The sequence below is a fragment of the Syngnathus acus genome, chromosome 2 (assembly GCF_901709675.1).
Source record: "Syngnathus acus chromosome 2, fSynAcu1.2, whole genome shotgun sequence".
NCBI classification, from domain to species: Eukaryota; Metazoa; Chordata; class Actinopteri; order Syngnathiformes; family Syngnathidae; genus Syngnathus; species Syngnathus acus.
In genome coordinates, this window is record NC_051088.1 from 16,561,890 (window position 1) to 16,580,760 (window position 18,871).

The 18,871-nt window shown below is 44.2% G+C and overlaps 3 protein-coding genes, 1 long non-coding RNA gene and 1 other non-coding gene across 7 annotated transcripts; 3 read left to right on the top strand and 2 right to left on the bottom strand.

Annotated features, from left to right (window-relative positions):
- Nucleotides 1-63: 63 nt before the first annotated feature.
- mrps25 (mitochondrial ribosomal protein S25) lies at nt 64-1,742 on the top strand. 2 transcript variants are annotated; one of them, XM_037275348.1, is made up of 5 exons: nt 64-304; nt 393-499; nt 806-893; nt 1,091-1,279; nt 1,462-1,742. In XM_037275348.1, coding segments are annotated over exons 1-5 (519 nt in total). In that variant the 5' UTR covers nt 64-170; the 3' UTR covers nt 1,463-1,742. The 2 variants fall into 2 exon arrangements, with proteins under 2 accessions (XP_037131243.1, XP_037131233.1); XM_037275338.1 differs by having other exon boundaries at nt 1,091-1,276; nt 1,449-1,742.
- Nucleotides 1,693-6,525, bottom strand: LOC119136679 (rabenosyn-5). The gene is made up of 11 exons (XM_037275300.1): nt 6,318-6,525; nt 6,046-6,180; nt 5,878-5,978; nt 5,755-5,800; nt 5,523-5,684; nt 5,098-5,345; nt 4,854-4,924; nt 4,663-4,749; nt 4,482-4,584; nt 4,181-4,285; nt 1,693-4,098 (listed from the first exon to the last, which is right to left on the bottom strand). Exons 1-11 carry the CDS (start codon nt 6,484-6,486, stop codon nt 3,073-3,075), a joined length of 2,253 nt encoding a protein of 750 aa, XP_037131195.1. The 5' UTR covers nt 6,487-6,525; the 3' UTR covers nt 1,693-3,072.
- LOC119136694 lies at nt 6,454-11,245 on the top strand. The gene is made up of 2 exons (XR_005100791.1): nt 6,454-6,589; nt 10,391-11,245. It is a non-coding gene; the product is annotated as an uncharacterized LOC119136694 (long non-coding RNA).
- Nucleotides 7,951-8,063, top strand: LOC119119843. The gene has a single exon (XR_005097405.1). It is a non-coding gene; the product is annotated as a U5 spliceosomal RNA (small nuclear RNA).
- Nucleotides 8,985-10,777, bottom strand: trh (thyrotropin-releasing hormone). Of its 2 annotated transcripts, none has more exons than XM_037275324.1 (3): nt 10,685-10,777; nt 10,357-10,567; nt 8,985-10,000 (listed from the first exon to the last, which is right to left on the bottom strand). In XM_037275324.1, the coding sequence occupies exons 2-3, from the start codon at nt 10,547-10,549 to the stop codon at nt 9,474-9,476; spliced, it is 720 nt and encodes a 239-aa protein (XP_037131219.1). In that variant the 5' UTR covers nt 10,550-10,567; nt 10,685-10,777; the 3' UTR covers nt 8,985-9,473. The 2 variants fall into 2 exon arrangements, with proteins under 2 accessions (XP_037131219.1, XP_037131210.1); XM_037275315.1 differs by having other exon boundaries at nt 10,662-10,772.
- Nucleotides 11,246-18,871: the final 7,626 nt, after the last annotated feature.

Sequence of the window (18,871 nt, forward strand, 5' to 3'; positions counted from 1 at the left end):
CATGCCGGAAGTGATGGGGCGGAACCGTTGCGGGACTCCCGGTATAAGATGGCGACAACCTCTTGACAATTGCGCAGACTACGTCATCAAAACGCGCCGATTATTCTCGTGCACGCAGCGTTAGTGAGCCAGCCAGCTTCAAATGGTAGTTTGTTGCAGAAGGTGTTAAAATGCCTATGAAAGGAAGATTCCCAATTAGGAGGACGCTGCAGTATCTCCAGAAAGGCGACATAATCTTTAAAAACCGAGTGAAGATCATGACGGTAAATTACAACACGCAGGGAGAGCTCAGCGACGGAGCAAGGTCAGGTCTAATGAAAACAAATGCACATGAATACTTAGACATAAACCTGTCGATACCCACACCTCTTGTTTTATTTTTTGCTCCGCAGGAAATTCGTGTTCTTCAACATTCCTCAAATTCAGTACAAAAACCCGTGGCTTCAAATAATGATGTTCAAAAACATGACGCCGTCGCCATTTTTGAGATTTTATTTGGGTTTGTAGTCTTGTCTCATGTCTGACAGCTAGTACTGTGTTTGCCAACTTATTGAGCCAAGTAATATGCTTGACCTTAGCAAAAAAATGTCACAGCACACCATCAAACTAAAATGGCCCAAAAAGTGAATGCTTTGATTTTTGCTATCTAATGTTATGGTTCTGCCTTTCATTGCACGTGGCTCGCAGAGGTACAGCCATATGAATAAGAAAATTGGAGATAGTTGATGGTCTTTCACAGCCCAATGGTTGGTAAACATAGCTGTATTTTTTATGAGAGCCAAGCTAATTGGTGTCTCTGGTCTAGATGATGGCGAACAGGTGCTGGTGGACGTGGAGGACAAGGACCACAAAGACATTGCAAAACACATCAGGACCATTTTGGGCAAATCCGAGTAAGTCGCAAGCAAAAGCTGTAATGATAACTTGCCTCGATGTCACATCTCATAACATGGTTTTGTTTTCGTGTGCCTCCCTTCTGTTGTTCTTTGGTACCTTTTGATTGTGTCATTGAATTTACATACATCCAATTTGTTTGGATAGCGCATTAGCGATGAAGGGCTACGCACAGGTGACCTTGTTTGCTTCCCAGGACGATGTTGGAGGCAGAGGCACAAGCAAAGATGCAGGCTTCCAACCCTGCCAATTTTGGCCCAAAGAAGTACTGTCTGCGGGAGTGCATCTGTGAGGTGGAAGGTCAGGTGCCCTGTCCCAGCACCACGCCACTGCCCAAAGAGATGACGGGCAAGTATCGTGCCCAGATGAGAGCGGCACAGGAGTACCGTAATTTTCGGACTATAAGTCGCACCGGAGTATAAGTCGCACCAGCCATAAAATGCCCAAAAAAGTGAAAAAAACCCATATATATGTATATAAATCGCTCCTGAGTATAAGTCGCCCCCCCACCCAAACTATGAAAAAAAACCGCGACTTATAGTCCGAAAATTACGGTAAATGATGGAGAAGAAGAGCAGACTTTTCCTTGTCACAAATATGTGAAGCGTTTGTATTTGACGTTGAAGAATCCGGAAAGATGCAAGGACATACGAGTGTGACCCTCATCAATACAGGACTTCCTGCAGAATGGATATTTCAAAACCTAAAGACAGAGAGAGGCCCGACTGGATTTGAAATGCATCTTTTCTGACACACCGTGTAGAACAAAATAATGATCACACACACGTGAAATCAACATTTGACTTGTTTACTTGTGCTTGGATGTTAATAAACTGTCCAAAATGTCATTATGCAATATATCAAACTGTAAAATCGACACAAGTGTTAGCATGTGAAGAAAGTTAATCGCAGGGCTATAAAACATTTAGTGAGTGTTAATACTTGCTGGCATTCATTTTGCGTGCATGCGGCAGATGTGAAAAGCAGCAAGTCCTCACGCGCCGATGCTGAGCTGGAGGGAGGAACGTCATCACTGAACACCACATACACTGGGAGACGTTTACACAGCTCAGTCCATGAGTCAATATCAGCATAAGGTGCCTTTTAGGCTGTTTGCGACTGAGAATCTTTTAAATACATGATACGCACACACACAGCAGGTCAAAATGACATCTCCAATGAGAAAAAAAAAAAATTCAAATAGAGGAAACCTTTTTGAAGATTTTGTCATCACAATGGCATGCGTGCAAACATTTGGCGGCTCCGAGTTTACCAATTGCAATGAGGCCATCAAAAGGCATGTCATAGTGGTATTGACCCCTCCACACTCCATCTAAACTTCTCATTTAGCATCTTTAGGTGTCCAAAAGGAATGCTCATTCGGATGAAACGTGATACAATACTGAATCCAAATATCAACTTGTAGTGGCCATAATAGAGTTCAAATGTGTATGCTTTTCCCTCCCCGTTGGCTTGCAACAGGTTTTGACACCTTTCTGTAAAGATTGCAGAGCCAATCACACGCTGGTGGCTGATGCTTCACTTGCTCAAATATCAGTAGCAGAACAATTTAGCGAACCTCTTTTCCCATGAATGCGTCCTCCTGCGTGCTGCCTGCGAGGCCTTTTTCCTCTCACGCATAGCAAAGATGCGGCAGCAGGTGGAAGTGCGTCGCTTCTTGGCATGCGTGGTCAATCTTTTCCACCTTCAAACTACAAATAATTGACTGAGCAGACAAGTCGAAGCGCTGCGTGTTATTCATAATATTTTTGGGACGACTACTGCCACGTTGGGCTTAATAGGCAGCGCTTAGCACTTAGATCTCAAGCTTAAGGTCCATGTACTAGTACGCTTTGTGTCCTCTCCAGTAAGACAACGCAGTGCACTGAGAGAACAACTGATGATTCTGAACTGTGTTTGAGTAGTAACGTTGGACTTTTGGCATACTTGTAGAGAAACCAATTACTAGTGATGAAAAAAGTACTAGCAGGCAGAGGAGAAACACATACTGGCGTTGTCCTATTAGTGTGCAAGAAATGTACATATTTCAAGTAGTAGCAAAAAAACATGAGTAGATTCTAATTGTGCAAAGAAAATCAGAGTACATGGCGCTTAAGATGGACGTTCAGGATCTGGCGTTTGCACGCTCGAAGCGCTTCCTTTGCCCGACTGGTGACTTCAACGCTCGCTTCTCTTCTGCTCCTGTAGGGCGCGCTGTAGCTCTCTCAGGTTCTCCGACAGCAGCTCCACTTCATCCAGCCGACCGCTGAGCTTGGCGTCGAAGATGTAGGCCCTGATGTTGTCGATCTGCTGCAGCAGCAGCTCTTCCTCGATCAAGTCCAAGTTGTCGTCGTCGCAGTCGAAGGGATTGGTGGAGGAGCCGGCGTTTGAGGTGTCTGAGAAGGGGTTGCCGCTGTCTGCGTTGTCATCACCCTTCTCCTTGTCTTCCTGCTCCTCAAAGGGATTGCTGGGAACATGGTCAGCCCGTGCGTCGTCCTCCTCCTCCTCCTCCTCATCAAAAGGGTTGTATTCTTCCTTTCCGTTGGTCACTTTCCCGCGCTCCCTCTTGATGTCCTCGCAGAAGGGATTGGACGGGTCCTCCTCGATGGGAGTCGAGCCTTCTTCAAGGAACGGGTTGCTATGTCCGTCTCCGCTCGGGGGCGTAACCTGGCCACCTAAGCTTCTTAGTCTTGGAGGGGACTCCTCGTTCTGCTTTGGGGCGGAACATTCATCTCTTGGGCTTAAATCCTGAGAAGGGGCTGCGGGAACGCCGAGAGCTAGAGAGGTCTCGCAGGCGGGAAGCGTACGTTGGCTCTCCTCCCTCTCCCAGGCCTCCAGGCGGCGCAGTTCGCCCCGCTGCAGGTTCTCCTCGTCGGCCAGCTTCTGAGAGAGCGCAATGGCCAGGCTGGTCTGCTGCTGGTCGTATTCGTCCTGCAGCTGACGCAGGTTCTCCTCCAGCATGGCCACCTCGTCCGTCCTGTGTGCCTCACGCGCTTGCCGGAGGAACGAGCGGATGTTGTCAATCTGCTGCAGCAGGGGGTCTTCCAACGTGCTGCGCGGGTGGCCCGGGTCAGAGGAGGGCAACCAGCCCCCGGCTTTGGTCAGGCGAGTTGCCCGGGGGGCCTGCGGCTGCTCTCCGTTGATATCGGCGGGCGGACGGTTCCTCTCCAACTCCTGCCTCCTCTTCAGGACCTCCTGGGCTGCCTGTGAAGTGGGAAACTTGAAACTCAACAAAAAATGATCATCTCTTTTTAAAAAGGGAAGCCGTGTGGTTCCGGCATCTCACCAGCCTCTCTTGTTGGAGTTTCTTCTCTTGTTCTTGTTTTCTCTTTTCTTTCAGCTCTTCATACTTCTGCTTGGTTGGCAAGGACATGAGGCCGAGCAGCTTCTCCTACGGCCGAGACGGAACACATGCTTGAATTTTCTTGCCAATGAAGCAAACAGAAGAAACCAATGACTCATTCCTGCTCCTTCCAATTAAAAAGGTCTGACATGATAAAAATATTCCTTTTATAATGTCACAACTTTATCCCTGTAAAAATGACAATTTTGTTCCCGAGAACATGAGCTCCGAGGCTGCCATTCACCTGGACAAACAGCGTGGCTGAATAGCGCACCATCTTCTGCAGTTGCAGTGTCTTTGGATGCGGCGGCGGCTCATCTTTCATTCCCAAAGTCAGAATCTTCTTGCTGACAAAAGAGCAAAGAGGGTCAGTCGCGTTGATACTGGAGAAGACTTCCATTTTCAAATGGAGGACAGCCACTTACCTGAGAGCATCAATCAATTCGTAGTATTTCTGTACTTCCAGTCGAAGCCCCCCCGCTGTTTCGAGATTGTAGGTCGTCTCTCCGGCGCTGAGAAAGAATGCGGTCGAAATCAAAGAATCAAGCTCATGTCGCAGCATGGTGAAATGTCAAGGGCATCTGCTAAAAAAGGAAACGTGCCTCAACGGACTTACTTGAGCGATTCGGCCATTCGGATGTATTCTGGGGCCTTCTCGTCCACCTTGTCCATGCACGCCCTCAGCCTCTAACAGAAAGACAACTATTTGGTAACATTACTACCCCCTCTAGTGACCATTTCAAAAACACTTGAAATTCCCAAAAAGAAAGTGACAAGCCCGTCGTTTATGCCAATTGTTTTTGCAGCATTCCAAGTGATGGCTTGCAGACCCCAGTTTGATAAGCAAAGGTTGAACGAACCTCGTAAAGCTTAACTATATCAGGCACAAAATCTTTCTCGTCCAACTTGTGCTGTCTCTTCAAGAGCGTTTCCATGCAGTGGCAACAGCAGCGAATCTTCTCGTCGTCCTTGTCGTCCAGCATGGACGTGATGCTGCTCAGGCTGCTCATGCTGCCTCTCCTGGAGCCCATCCCGCTGGGCGACTGGGACTGAGCGCGCCCGACGCCAGGGACACTCAGAGCTTCACGTGTGCCATTGATGAGCTTCTCTGTCAGTTCATGAACACACGAAAAAAGACAAAATCGCATAGTGTACATCTCATGACATTTTTTTTTTAAATTTACAACTCCACCAAGAATCTTAAGCTACTCATGCAGCACAGCTATAAGCCATTGAAGCTGTACTAATGGAGTGACCAGTCAGGTCATGTCAGTGAGATACATACGAGCAAGAGGCAAGGGGACAAAGTCCATGCACTTCCTGCACATGATGGAGCCGCAGAGTCGACAGTGGTGCCGTCGGTTGCGAATGTTGAACTTGCTGCCGCAGTCGGGACAGAACGGGACATCGGAGTCGTTCACCCAAGACACCACCGACTTCTCGATGGCTGGGAAGGAGGACGTATATCAGGCGCGTAAACATTCCAGCACGCAACGAGCTCGCCATTTTGCACAAACCTCGGATTTTGGCCGCGTCCGAGTTGGTCCTGTCGAAGGACGTGAGCTGAAAGGACATTTGACTTTTTCAGCGCCGATAGTGACGACGATGCAAATAGTTGTTATGCGATGAGTTGGACACACCTTTTCCAGCCTGATGATAAGCTTGTTGACTTCGATGACGTAGTGATCTATCCTGGCGGCGCGTTGCTTCTTGAACATGTCCAAGTGATTTCTTGTTGCTCCTGCAAGACAGATTTTCTGTCAGTTGTGGTCAGCGTGCGCTTTCATCGCACACGTTTGCAGTCTCACCCAGCTCCTGAGGCTCCCACATGTACGGATCCACTCCACCGTAGTAGAAGGACTCATAACTGCCAGCGTCCCCTCGGTCGTCGCCATCCTTCTTCAACAGCTTGTCTTTGGCTTTCTTTGCCTTCTGGACCAAACCTACACGTATGCGGAATTTTGAAAAAGGTAACCCTTTTTTTTTTTTTTTAAATCATTTTTATTTATTTGATGACATAATTTGTTGGGAAATTAACTTCACACGGGGGTCGGGCTGGGCCGAGACCCTCGTGACTTACTTTTCAGTTGTCCTCTAACGTGGCGCTCCTCTCCAGAATGCTCATCTTCGTAGTGCTCTTGGAGTTGGTAGAAGGACTGCAGGTCCTTGAGGCAAAGCGGGCAAAGGAAGCCCTCCTTCACCTCGCCCGCCGCCTCCTCAAAAGGGCTCGGGTAGGAGCTAGCGGCCATGACGGAAGGGTTCCGGCACCGATCCTCGGGTCACGCCACCGGCGAGAGGAAAGCGGGCCATGTTTGTTCCTCCTTCAGCCTGCCATTTAAGCAAAAAGACAAGGTCAGTGTGTAGAAGTCTTTTTTTTTTTGCTTTTATGTTATCTATTTCGCTGGCAATTGGGCAATTTGGGGATAGAGGAATTGCCGTTGATGATGTCATTGGAGAAAAGCCCTAGATTTAACTTTTTCAGAACAATGGTTTTGATCTAGTGATCACTGATCGTTTATAATATTACATGCCCTTGGGTGGAGACTGACTGCTGAAGGTTTTGGCAATTGCATGAGGTTGGTTTAAACCCATTGACATGATGTAACACAACTACAGTGAAATTAGTACGTACTACATGTTATTAATGCTATTTATACTATTTTTTTCTGACAAAGTACAACAGTTTCTTTTCATGTCTGCAGTCTTTTCCAAGGATTGCCCATGTCTTGGGTCACATACTTTGTTTTGTTTCACAAAAAAACAACTGCGCTTCATTCAGTAAACTTTTTTGATTTTAACCAATCAAACTGCTCTTGATGTCACTACTAAAATGCTTATGTAATGCTTTTTTCAGGCTAAATTATTTTAGCATGAAACAATTTAGCTAATTATGATACTAAAACCGAGTGAAACAACTTCGCTCAAACAATGAGCCCGTCGTCTAATAATCTCATTCTATTGCAACCAAAACTGGGCTGACCCAAGGTAAACGACACGGCCGCATTAATATTTAGTCGAAAATGTTGGCGATGTTGGTTGTGTAGCTGCAGCAACGCTAGCTTGGGGATGCTAAACGCGGCTACTTTAGCTCCTCGCCCTCGCAGAAGAAAAAGCGAACGACGTCGTCGCCTCACTACCACAGCAGTCTTCGTCACTAGGTGCTGTTCCATACTTACATTTCAAGCGGACAAGTGTTTGACATCTGGACAACATCCGATGGCCTGAAGCGAGCCTCCAGCCTGCCTGGTCATGTGACACACAGGTCAGGAGGTCAGTACGGATAGTCAGCAGGGACAAATCACAAACGCCGACCAAAGCGGCAAAATCAAATCCACTTTTTGAGGGCGTTTAAAACTTCCTCATGTAATGTCACCATTTCTCTGAAGAAATTAGCATTCACAGAGTAAAATATATTGCCTGAGATATTAAGTACAGATGTTGTAAAAAAAAAAAAATCTAGAATTTTTCTTCCAATTTTTCTAGATTTTGAATAGCTCTAATTGCTTTTCTCTGGTATTTCCTCCTTGATAACCAAGTGCTGTGCACAAATAATCCCTCATTTACATGTGTGCAACTGAGGCCAGTAAAAGAAAATGTCATGACCTTGCTGATTGCATTAGAAAGAAATGGGTGGCATGTTTGGGTCTGGTGAGACCGTCTGTTAAAATGGTACGACAGTAATTGAGTAGCCCGTTTCGACAGCAGCTTAGTAAATCCTCTTTGCTTTCATCATACCGAACCAATCTTTCGCCTTTTACTAAAGATTTCCGTGGAGAAGAAGTTGCAGAGGCTATGAAAATTTTTGATGCTCAGCATGAGCAGAGCTTTCCACTCTGTAGAAAGAAATTGATCATCTTGAAATCTCACAGTGTGACTTTAATGGGTCGCTTGACAATGAAAGTTGACCTTAGTTCAGAGGAATTTAACCTCATATCTATTTGGATTGAGAGCTATTAAATTAATTGGCTGATGCACAGCATCATGCAAGTTTTGTATCTACTTGCAAACTTGCAAGGCATTTTATTTGCAGGAAAAATCCCGGATCTTCCAATTGCCCAGCACGCCATTGCCGTCGCTGTCCGTCTTCTATGGCTGTCATCACTTTCACTGGTATTCTTCAGTGAGACAGAGCTTTAAACAGGCCGCCCCTACCCTCCCCCCAAAAGAAAGAAAGAGAAAACAAAATTATGACATTTGTGGTGTTGATCTTTTTAAGATGCTCAAAGAAACCTTGATTTGTTGACATGCTGTATGATGCCACGCTAGATGACAACAAGCAGCATTAAAAGCATTTCATTTTGAATATTCTTGGAGATAGCTTCAATAGAAACATAGCATTTATAATGGGAAAAGTTCTACTGAAATATTCTGTGCATTCCTCAACAGGAAACATGTGTGCATGCAGGTAAGCTATCCTTAAAATTGTTGGGTTAAAAATTGGACCTACCCAGGGTTGTTTTGCAAAATATACAAAAATATATTTTTGGGGGTTGGTTTGTGCAACATCTGGGTCGGTCCAATTTATTTTTTATTTTTGACCCAGCGGAGTGTACTTGCGTCGTCTTCACCGTCCGATGGCTCATTTGCATATTGATCTGCGTCGCTGATTCCCAGGCTGGAGGTGGAACGACGTTATGCGACACTCCCCATGTGCGCAAAATGCTCTCAATGTTTTTTTCTCATGCAGTGTCACACTTTCACATAAAATTGACTGACTTGCAGGTTTGTGAAACATTGACAAGCTTGCTGCATTCAACGTGTTTATTGTTTTAACAGAACATTGGTAAATATCGAATTCAACTTAAAACACGCATACGTGGACATTGCAGGTCAAATAAACTCGGACAAATTATATTTGCGTTATATTTCATATTACTCACGTGACAGAAAATCAATAACGATTAGCAAAGGCTTGTCCTTGGCATAAATTTCAATGTGGTCACTATCGTCAATTTGGACCAATTACGTTGGCACAGTGCTAATATTTGCTGTCCATTTAATTGATGGTGGCAGCAACACCAAACGAATAATCACGCATCCACCACTGGCTCCTCAATTTATAGTTCGTACAATTACGCAACATGATGACTACAGTACATTAAATAAATACATTCAATGTGTACGTCAAAAACAACCAGAAGAAGAAAAGTGGTAGATTTTTAGTACATTTTAATTGTTAGTTTGTAGGTCTACACAATGTTTAATTGACAATACAGCATATGGAACTATAACGAATCTACTGTCCATCCTCGGGAGCAAACCTTTTGCCTGGGTGTTGTCTCTTCTCCTCGGCATGTTTCATATCGCTGATGTCGTCTAAAAAGTCGAGCAACAGGTTGGCCTTGGCACATCTCACAGAGTCCGAGAGGTCTTCACAAGGACTGATCGTGGCCAATCCTGGATGATCCAAAAAGCGTTTGCCGGGATGCTGGCGCCTGTGCAACTCCGGGAGGTGAACCTCCTCCTCGGCGTCGTCATCCTCCTCGTCCGGCTGCCGCTTGCCGGGATGCTGCCGCCGGCTCCTCGGGATCACCACGTAGCGCTTGCCCGGGTGCTGCCGTTTGGAAAGTTCACCTTGGACGACTATCACGGGAGCGTCCGAAAGGCGGCCATGAGTCGTGAAGCGCTTTCCGGGGTGCTGTCTCCTTTCAACATCCGAATACTCTTCATCACCAACGTCAGCCTCTTCGTCCACATCCTCGCTGTACCTCTTGCCCGGATGTTGCCGCTTTGTGAGCCACGCTGGCTGAGAGGAGAGACCACCTGGAGGAGGAAAATTGGAGTCACTTTTCGGTCTAGCTGGGTCGTGCGTAATTGCGCGTTTTGTGCGTAATTTACCTTTTAACAGGGGAGACTGTCATTTAAAGGTTGCAAGATAAATCGCTTACAATTTGATGACATGTTCAAAGATGTATGATATCAGATTAATACTTTTATGCTGTTCAAAACAATATAACTGTGGATGGAAGACAAGTATAATATTCTCTTTTCCGTCAGCACCAATTATTATTAGAATTGGATCCACATTTATAGCTAGGTTAATCATATTTTTATATTTCTTAAGCATATTCCACTTTAATATTTCTATTCTATTCTATTGTGTTTTATGGTTAGCTCACCGTTATTGTCGTCTTCTGCTTGCATCTTTCTCAGGATGGAACGCAGCAGGAGGCTCTCAGCTCTGTGTAGGAGGAGGTCGTCCATGGTCCTCGGGTCCGGGTCCTCCTCGGCAGAGATGCTCTGTGCTCTGCACGCCATCATCAAGTTGCAGATCAGGAAGGAAGTCAGGAAGAACAGGCATGTCGACTTCATGGTGTCTCACTTGGATGCCTGTTACTGCATAGTCGAGGCAAGATAGCAAGTTGTTCAAAGATCTTCCACTGGGAATATAAAAAAATGTTTTTGTCCAGAAATAGGATATTACCTGTTGGGGAAACGGAAGCTCACCTGACTTCACCTCAGTGCCTTTGAAGTGGTCAGTTGCAAAGGTGGATGATGCTTGCTGGCAGCTTCCAACAGTGGTGCTCGCTGAGCCGTATATGGCCAACTTTGAGTGAGCACGCAACATTGCGCTCGTGCTTTATACCGGATGCTCTCTGTCCACGTCACACTCACGCTCGAGTCTTCTTTTGGTCCCGTTGGTCCCCGTTGATGTCATCAAGCCGTGCGCAAGTGTGTGTCCTTAAGGGGGCATCGACGAATGGAGCCATTGAAAATTCAGGCAGTCAAACGGGGCATAATGCAAATAGCAGCAGAAGACTGTGTTCAGCTTGATGCGGTGTTCACTCAAATATGTGCAAATTAGGAATTATGTGTCAGTATCAGGGGGTGGTGGGATTATGAGGCACTGAAATGCCATGGATAGAATGCCCAGAGTGTTGGTTGATTGTGCCGCCTAATCCTTCTCTCCTCTTCCAACCGGGCTCTGAGTTGGAACAGACTTTCTTCCAATGATATAAAGTACGGAGGTGCTGTATGTAGAGAATACCTGTCAAAAACTAGTGGAGAGAAAAGAATACCACCTCTTCCGAGTTCCTTATCTTGGAGCGACACCAATTTCTGGCTTGGAACCTCACCTCACACCTCCTTTGTGGAGTTTGCATGTTCTCACCATGCCAGTATGGCCTTTTCGATCTTGGAAGTCAGATAAGCTTTTCAAATTTTTTTTATATACATTTCTGTATATACAAATACACAATCATGAGTGAAAGGTTGTCAAAAGTTTCCTGCAGAAATAAGACTTGTGACAGATGAACTCCATTGATACGCTACACGGTCAAAGTCTCCGACGGTGACAGCAGAGGCTTGTACAAAGAGGGCAAACACACGGCAAGAAGACAGATGAGACAAGTGACACGGCAGCTACGTCCTCCGTGCTGACAATGGCCTGCTGGTGGGATCACAGAAGCAGAGCTTGAGTGACACCATAAAGTCGCCGCAAAGTCAAAATAAAAGTGACTCACACTTTAACACGCTGCAGAGAGTGTTTACCAGCCTGAGAAACTGAAAGAAAAAAAACGAGCTCAATTTAAGACCTTCCTTTTTTACATCTTCGTCGGTGAGTGGGGAACGTGTAGTTCATCAAGCCCGTCAATCAAAAAGGATCATGGAATCAGAATCAGGAGTGATTCTCCATACAGATCATAAATAGCTAGTCACACTCTGCTTGTGAGAGACACAATCAAGGAAGTCTTTGATTCGAGCTCCTAATGGCCACCCTCTTAAGAGTTTAAAAAAGCCAAGTGGTGCATGGGCATGTCTCTTTGCCGCTTAAAAGGTGGCAGAGCACAAATTGATGCATGAAATAGAAAAGAACCACAGACAATGAACACATATTATGAGACGTTGGTGAATGTTTTTGCGACTGCTTGCACCCTTGAACGAACCCTGACGAAAAATCAACATTCAGGCCTAATCAGTGAGATAAGGGCTTAAGAGTTCTGAAGAAGGTTGGAGTCAAAACTGTCCGCTAGGTCAAAAATGCCTGAATAAAAAAAGAAACGTATCCAAAAATCAAGATGAAGCAAAAATGTGCCCACGATTGGTGAATAGTGTTAAAATATAATATTCAGATTGCTTTGTCATACTTGGAAAGACCATCTTGGCTCTCAGCGAGACCACAAAGGATTCCATCCATGGCAGGTGGTCGTACTCACAAGAAAACAATCGTCGCCAGAAAACAATAGTGCTCATTCCTGTATCGGTGCTAATAACATTGGCAGACCTGAAAGCAAACAAAAAGCCTTTGCTCAAGACTATCGTTCTACAGCTTTGTCTTTGGCAACATTTGTTATTCCCAAGCTGTCGACTTTCCATCTGGATTGAACTCGTATTGTATCACGGACGGTAGGATCCGATAAATCTTTACTCTCCCGGGATGACCAAGCAGTCGTTTACAGTAAAGAGCAGCACTGACGGGCTCATCAGTCGCACCAATTGAATTGGCCACAAACAAGGATGAAGATTCAAAGTGTCTCTGCCATGTTTGGGGAATTTTGAAAGGGCACAGGGGGACAGTTTTTGTTGGCTTGACTTTTGTTTACCTCCAAAATGGAGAATTGAACAGAGCTTGAAGTTAGATAGATGAAAAAGCAGCTCATGAGGTCATTTTTCTTCAAAGCAAATAGCATAAAAATCAAACTAATGAATGACAATAAAATCAGATCAAGTCTGTTTGTTGTCTGCAAAACCTTCTGGTCAGAGTTCCATATTGTTGCTATTCATTTGCAAGCACTGGAATTCTTTGGCGTCAAGCATCCCATCATTTTGATTCTCATAATTATTCACTAATACATACATAGAAATGTTCCTACTCTGCATGCAAGGTGAATTTTCTTCCTACCACACAGAACATGTCTCAGTTACTTTCTCAAGGGCCATCTGCTTTAAAATTGCGAGAGATGGCTCCAAAACTTTCATAACTTTCTCACACATTTATGCCAGGTGTGCTTTTGTGGTGGGACTTGGCATTCATTATTTACCACATGAAATAATATATATTTTTTTTTATCACAGTCTTTTATAACACTGATTTCAAGCTAGAGCATAGTAGTAGTAGTGGATACACACACACACGCACACACACACGCACACACACACACACACGCACACACACACACACAGCATGCTTCTCCCCATCTACGCATGATGCAATTATTTTCAAGTGGCCAAAGTTCAAATGTGACACTAAAAATAAATCATGCTTCTGTCCGAAAGAAAGGCTTCGGTATTGCCGCCTCCTTCATCATTTTTATTCTCCATTTCTGTGAATAAGGCTTTTGGCCCTAAGGACACGTGAATGGTTTTCTCCAGTTGATGTAATTTGACTTTCCTAGATAATAGCTTTGTGATTAGGTTCAGTCAAAAACTAACACTCTGCTGCACACACCCAGCGAGATTGGTTCTCAGTCTATAGTCAAAACACTAATGGGCTTTTGGAGTGCAGAGTTGAGATGATGGCCGAGCTCCATCCTAAAAGTGGTTTGAACGAATCAATGAAATGGAAGAATTATAAGGAATCGCCAGATTTACATTTAGCTTGCCAGTTTCATTGCTCTGCAGCGTGCAATATGCCCACACCCGCAAATGGCTAAAGTGCTTTGGCTGCCGTGACTCTGGCTCCCTAGCCTTCCAAGCCTCCTGTCAGTCAGATGTCAATGAAGCGCCGCCCCGGCCTTCCTGCCCCCAGTGAGTGGAGGCACAACGGAGTCCGTGACAGGCAGAGTGACTCACCAGACCTTGGAGGATTCTTCACAACACTGGATAAAAATGCGACACCATGGACCGGCCGTCAGCACACGTAGAAAACGATTTACATTCACATTTAATCCGAGGGTGAATTTGAGGACTTGAGTTAACAAATTGACCATGTTTATGAAACATGGAAGGAAACCCAAGCACTTGTTTTGGGACCAGATCTAACTTCTTGTGCTTCTTATGTGACTTTTTGACCAAATATGTGATCTGATATGTTGAGTTAGTGTCACAATGGATGCTCAGGGCGTTGTCATGGTGACGCAGCCACATCAGTAACCGACTGAGACAACTTATAGATGCGCCGATTTATTTTCTGGCACACCTTCAAGGTATAATTTGTGACATCAGTCCCGGAATTTATGACATACGTATATATCCCCTCGACTTTAGCTCGTGGCTAAGCTTGCTAAAAACTATCCACTGCATATGAAGGCAAGTGAATGAGTCATGATACTTCTGTCGGGTGCGGACACCTTTGATTTAGAAGAGAAGATATTATTTAAGATATATTTTTCTCTCCTGTAAAACAGAATCATTAATCGAGGTTCGTTGTCAGATGCTTGTTTACTTGCATGCACTGTAACAGATACTTTAATTAACAGACTTTCCTGACAGTAGCCACATCCTAGGTATTACTTTACATGAAGTACAGGGCTCCGGTTAAAGGGCCAGAAAATGTCACGTTGTTTGGAGTCGGTCGGTCGGTCGGTCGGCCATCTGCAGGAGAGAATTGAAGAGTTAAAGGTAGGATGATTGCTTGTTATTCTGTGTGTGACGGCTGTGGACTGCGGCCTGTAATGGAGGGGAGAGCGCATCAGGCACACTCGACATGGAGGTGGCGGGAACTTGCTGAAGAACTCCACTGAGTCCTCTCCGTCTGTAATCAGTCGAGTGAGAGGCCAGTCACATCTTCCTTCTTGCTCCATTGAAACAAGCCATCTTTTTTTTTTTTTACTTCCCTTTTCCTCTCATGGCACATTCTCATTTCGGGATTCAATGTTCAAAGCTTTTATTTTTTTAAAGTGGATTAATTGATGGTAGAAGTCATTTCTTTGTTTCTCACCATGAAGCTTTGCCTACTGTAAGGGGCTTGGAACTTGGGGGGGGCAAGCTCAAACACTGGGCACAAAATATTTGAGACTTAAATTACACACACGCACACACACACATTTGGATATGGTTACTCTTTCTGCCGTAAATGGACTAATTATTGGGTGGCCTACACTGCTGTCAGTGGAAAAGGTCAGAGAAGGTTTTCATAGATTTGGATGTGTTTGTTTCAACAACACAGACACAACTTGCACATCTTCTGCCTTGGTCATGCCTTGTGCATGCATGCCTTGCATGTGCCACGAGAATTACATTCTAGCCTTCCAAATAAACTCATTAGATTATATCGTTATAGACTGCACACACTTGTCAAAACACAAGCCTTTGTCTTGTTTTTTTTTTTTTTTCCGTACGCAAAGCCGTGAAGACAAATGGCATGACTAACAATTCGTTTTATGTTTTAGCACTGAGGTTGGTGGCAGTGTGTAAGTAAGGGTTGCTAGTTACTGTGAGGATTCTTTAAAAAGCTTTTAATTGCTCTCACCTTTAGGTCGTGAAAAAGCGCATCTGTCAGGGCACAAGAGCGGGATTTTAATAAGACTCAGGCAACCCAGCAGGAAGCGAGTGCATGTCATTGGCATAGCGTTGGCCGGCCACTTACTGTATCTTCCTTCTTGCTGCTCATTTCCTTTCTCGGAGTGGCAAGTTTATGTTTGAAGCAAAACAAGCTTTCCGACAGTTGGACATTTGTTTTGGTTGTTTGTTACTTGTCAGACCAGCGGAGCCGAGCCAAAGGTTAATCTTCCGCCAAACTTTGTAAAACAAGAAGTCAATTCATTTGGCTGTTGAGCTGTCAACATCAATTACGTGCGGCATCCGCTCAAAGAAAGTCTTGCACCTAATTGTAGCACCTTGGCAATAAAATGAATGCAACAGTGCTTGGAATCATCCATTCGGATTGACACTAAGGTTCATTATATTGGTTTTATGCCAGATGGCTGACTCTTGTTCCTCTGCAACTGCTCTCATTAAATTATATCCAATCAATACGGCTTGCTACTGCGTGGAACTCCAACCTCACTTTGCAGCCAGTTCAAACCGGTTGGCAAGCACCAACTACAAAACACCAGAAATTGTAAAGGACATATCGTGGTTGAATCTACTGCAAGGTATAATGCCATTCAGGAATGATGTCTGTTGTTGTTTTGGTGGCGTGAAATGGCAAAACTGAAACATCAGGTCGTTTGTTGTCTAATCTCACATGTTTATCCCATCGAAATATTTCAACGAGGATTTTTTTCATGCGACTCCCTCATATTGACATGAAATTTGACTTGTTGTTGGATTTACGCTGAGTCAGCAAGTATTGACATGACACTCTGCCACACTCTCTTGATTACTGGGCACCCAGGGAAGCTTCCAGCCTGAATGTCTAAGGCTTCGTCTTCACTGTACAATCTGTCGCCGAGTATTTTCAACGTATGCACACAGCACAGCAGCAGATGACATGACCTGTCATTATTTGTACCTTGTTCCATGTACAAAATGGGTGGTACCCTTTTAAGGAATAGTTGATTCAAATGCCTGAATCAACATCCTTTATTAAAAAAAATATATTTTGTAAAATATATTAAAAATCTATTATTTTGTCTCATGCTCTCAATTAGCATGCTGATCATTGCGAAGATGACCTTAGCAACACTTGAGCATTTCTTGCATGCTCAGACTCCAAAGGGAATGTGTTTATTTGACCTTTTCCGCATTTTTGGATGCAGCGCTGTCATATGATGCATACTTCACACCTTGGACTTATTATTGTTAAGAAGGAAAAGGCACCATATGACAGGAAAACAAAGTTTCATGTTGCTAAGCGAGACAAAGATAGTTCTTGTTTCTGCGCATGTGAGAGAAGAGCGGGTCGACACGCTTTCCGAAGCAGGCCCAGTATCGGAGCCCCAAGCTGACAGAGGATCGATGGCTGCCCGCTCGCCTCCGCTTACGTCTTCCAAGCTCTTCATTAGCAGCCAGAAGGCTCTAATTGCTGAGGGCCACTGAGAGCCAGCATCCTCAGTGAAAGGGTCATCGGCATCAGCCCCTCACACTAATGCTTTCCATTATCTGTTGTGCCGGACAAAAACAGCCTGCCCGACCGGCGTTTGCATTGCATTTCAGCGCTTGGCCATTTTTGGCTAACAGGTGAGGAGGTCTGATTGGCCCAGCAACATTTTGTGCAACACTTGTTGACAACTCACCGTTTCGGCACACGCTAAAGAGGTATTTTGTTGGGCTACGGGATATTTTGGGTGTGATTCTTCCAAAACAGATTTCTGCAAAAATACTGTCGTCACCAATCAGCACAGAGAGAGGTCTTCATTCGCTGATGACTTGTACTTGATCTAATTTCATCCCTTGATTAATATAATAGGACCTTTTAAATCAGTAATCAAACAGATTTTCAATGTGGCAACAATAATTTGAAGGGTCAATTACAATCTATAACAGCCTAATCTGATTTCTACAGGAAGTGCAAACTGCCAAAGACCTGCAGGAGGCGGACAGCAAACTAAATGTCGAACACACAGGTGTCAACCTCTAGGCATGAGGGCCAGATCTGGCCAACCACACAATACCCGCAATAGCAACTCATGTCTCAAAGTCCTTGACCCTTGCTGATATCTGTACCAAGGCTGAATTATCATATGAAATCAATGATTTTGAAATGTTGCATTTTTGTTACCCTTTTAGCAGTAACTTGAAGAATAATTCAACACACCATTAGTTTTGATTTCTGGTTTCAAAACTGGTAAGCCATCAATTTGTTGTGTAATACGATGAGATTCCCAAACATTTATTCGGTTTCACCGTCACAACTGCCCAATGAGGGAAGCCACAACTACAAATTGGCTCACAAGTGGCTCAAGAGTTTGACACCTAGCTCTAGTCTAACTCCCTTTATTTTCCTCAACTGGAAACCAGCAGTAGGTGCTCGTGGCACTGTGCATTAAGGCTGCCATCTAGCGGTATATTTCGTGACTTACAGATAATTTGTAAAGGGAAAAAATACCGTACCGAAGGTTGAAAGCTGAGCAGACGTTTCCAGACAGAACCAATCAAGTAAAGAGTGAACGTGACGTCAAGTCAAATCAAGTCAAGTCAAGTCAAGTCAAGTCAAGTCAAGTCAAGTTTATTTATATAGCCCTAAATCACAGGCAAGTCTCAAAGGGCTTCACATGTACATAAAAATCTATACCTTTTCTTTTTAAATGAATGCTTCTAATGCTGCTTTTAATCGCTGTGTGTTGGTTATTTGAAACTGAGTTTAATGGTAAATTAAACAAAGTTGTCACTCTCGCATCACCATTTTTAATATTGAGTGATGGACATTCGCGCTGAAGACTGACGTAGGTCACGAAGTCATAGCAAGTAAACAAATTTGATTTGCTGATTTATTTTGAGCCAAGCTGACTTGCAGTGAACGGCTACCAGGCTCACCAGACCCACCAGGCTTGCCAGGCTAACTTCAAACAATCATGACAGATCAAACATTTTAAATTTTTTAAGATCAATTGAAAAAAAAAATTGGGTGTGAACTTATCCATAGGGGCATTGATTAGTACGATGTTTTTTTTTGTTTGTTCTTTGGTGTCGTGAAAGGCACTATATAAAGCTATTTATTATTATTATTATTATTATTATTAGTATCATTATTATTATTATTATTATTACCTATTATTATTATTATTATTATTATTATCTACTTGGCTGTAGTTAGAAAGCATTTGGGTTATTTTTGGGCCTTCGCCTGGGCTGCGAAGTCATTGAAGTGAG